The sequence below is a fragment of the Penaeus monodon genome, chromosome 22 (assembly GCF_015228065.2).
Source record: "Penaeus monodon isolate SGIC_2016 chromosome 22, NSTDA_Pmon_1, whole genome shotgun sequence".
In the NCBI taxonomy this organism is placed as follows: Eukaryota; Metazoa; Arthropoda; class Malacostraca; order Decapoda; family Penaeidae; genus Penaeus; species Penaeus monodon.
This window is the reverse complement of record NC_051407.1, coordinates 8,126,855-8,128,282: the sequence shown is the minus strand read 5'-3', so window position 1 is coordinate 8,128,282 and position 1,428 is coordinate 8,126,855. Positions and strand designations below refer to the sequence as shown.

The 1,428-nt window shown below is 42.7% G+C and overlaps 1 protein-coding gene across 1 annotated transcript in view; it reads left to right on the top strand.

Annotated features, from left to right (window-relative positions):
- Positions 1-1,080: 1,080 nt before the first annotated feature.
- The window catches only part of LOC119586896 (glycine-rich cell wall structural protein-like), an 8,753-nt gene continuing 8,405 nt past the window's right edge, over positions 1,081-1,428 (top strand). The window contains exon 1 of the mRNA XM_037935634.1: positions 1,081-1,101. Coding sequence (XP_037791562.1) covers positions 1,081-1,101 — 21 coding nt within the window. The remainder of the gene's footprint in view (positions 1,102-1,428) is intronic.

Sequence of the window (1,428 nt, the reverse complement as noted above, 5' to 3'; positions counted from 1 at the left end):
ATCCTTCTTCCCATGTAGCTATAGCATTTGGCTACCCCTTACTATGCTCACAAACGAAAGGGGTTACACAAGTGTTCCACTGACAAGCTCCGGGTGAGTGGAATAAAATTCAGGGTAGAGAAGGGCAAGAGCTCATTCTAGAGCGGGGGAACTATAAAAGACGATGGATATTTACAGGGGGCATCACTAATCATGAAGCTCTTGGTAAGATTTATCATATAAGAAATATGGATACTTAAATCAAGAGTGAGGGTTCGGTAGCATTGCTTTTTGGACAGATTATAATTCGTTCATTGTAAGTGAAATTTAAATAATAATTTTTGGGTTCTTTATCCTGCTAGAATTTTATTAATCAACTCTTTTCTTTTCAGACACTACTTTCGTTAGCAACAGTAGCCTTCGCACTGCCCCAAGGCTACAATCTAGGCACACCATCTGGAGGTGGACTCTCACATGGAGGATCTGTAGACGGTGCTGCAGGTGGAATTGGTGATGGCGGAGCAGGTGAAGTTGGAGGTCCTGTTGGTGGTTGTCAGGATGGCCAAATCCTACACGTGGATGGTTCTTGTGTAACTCCTGTTATTACTAGAAAAGTGTACTTATATGATGCCCCTGAAGTACCTGAGGGCCCAGGCGGTCCACCTCCGAGTGTGCCACCACCCAAGGTAGAGCACAATATCCTATTTGTAAGCATCCCAGAAGCTGCCCCACCCCCCGAACCCATCATTGTCCCTCCACCTAAGCAAACAAGTGCTGTTTACGTTTTAAATAAACAAGAAGAAGAAGCTCAGCAAGTGATCGAGGTCGCGCCTGCTCCAGCCACTGATCCAGAAATCTATTTCGTTAACTACCAAGAAGGAGAAAATCCAACCCTTCCTCTCGGAGTAGATCTTGAGACTGCTCTCAGCGCTGCCAGTGCAGCCGGTGGTGCAGTTATCGGAGGCACTGGTGCTGGCGGCTTTGGCGACGACGTGGTTGCATTGGGCGGCGGTGAGGGAGCCGGCATCGGAGGAGCTGATTTTGGAAGCAATGGAGCAGGAATTAATGGAGGATTTGGAGGAGTTGAATTTGTTGGTGGAAATGGAGGAAGCGGTTCTTTTAGTGCTAATGGTGGCAGTCCATCAAAACTCTACAACAGCCCTTAGGATAAATGAGACTCGTTTTCAAGTCAACAAATTGTTATCTATTTTTCATTTATGATACCTGTTGGTGTGTTTATAAGTACAGCTGAATAAAGTTTATAAAATTAAAAAGAAAAGTGTGCATATATTTCCCTAAGTAAAAGCAGAAAAGTCTGAAGTTACAGTGCGATGATTGAAAATAGACTAATTAGTCTGATATAAATAAAATACTTACTATCATTTGTTACTTTTTTTAATTTCTTATTTTATATGGGAGTTTTTGGGAGTAACAGATATTATTATTATC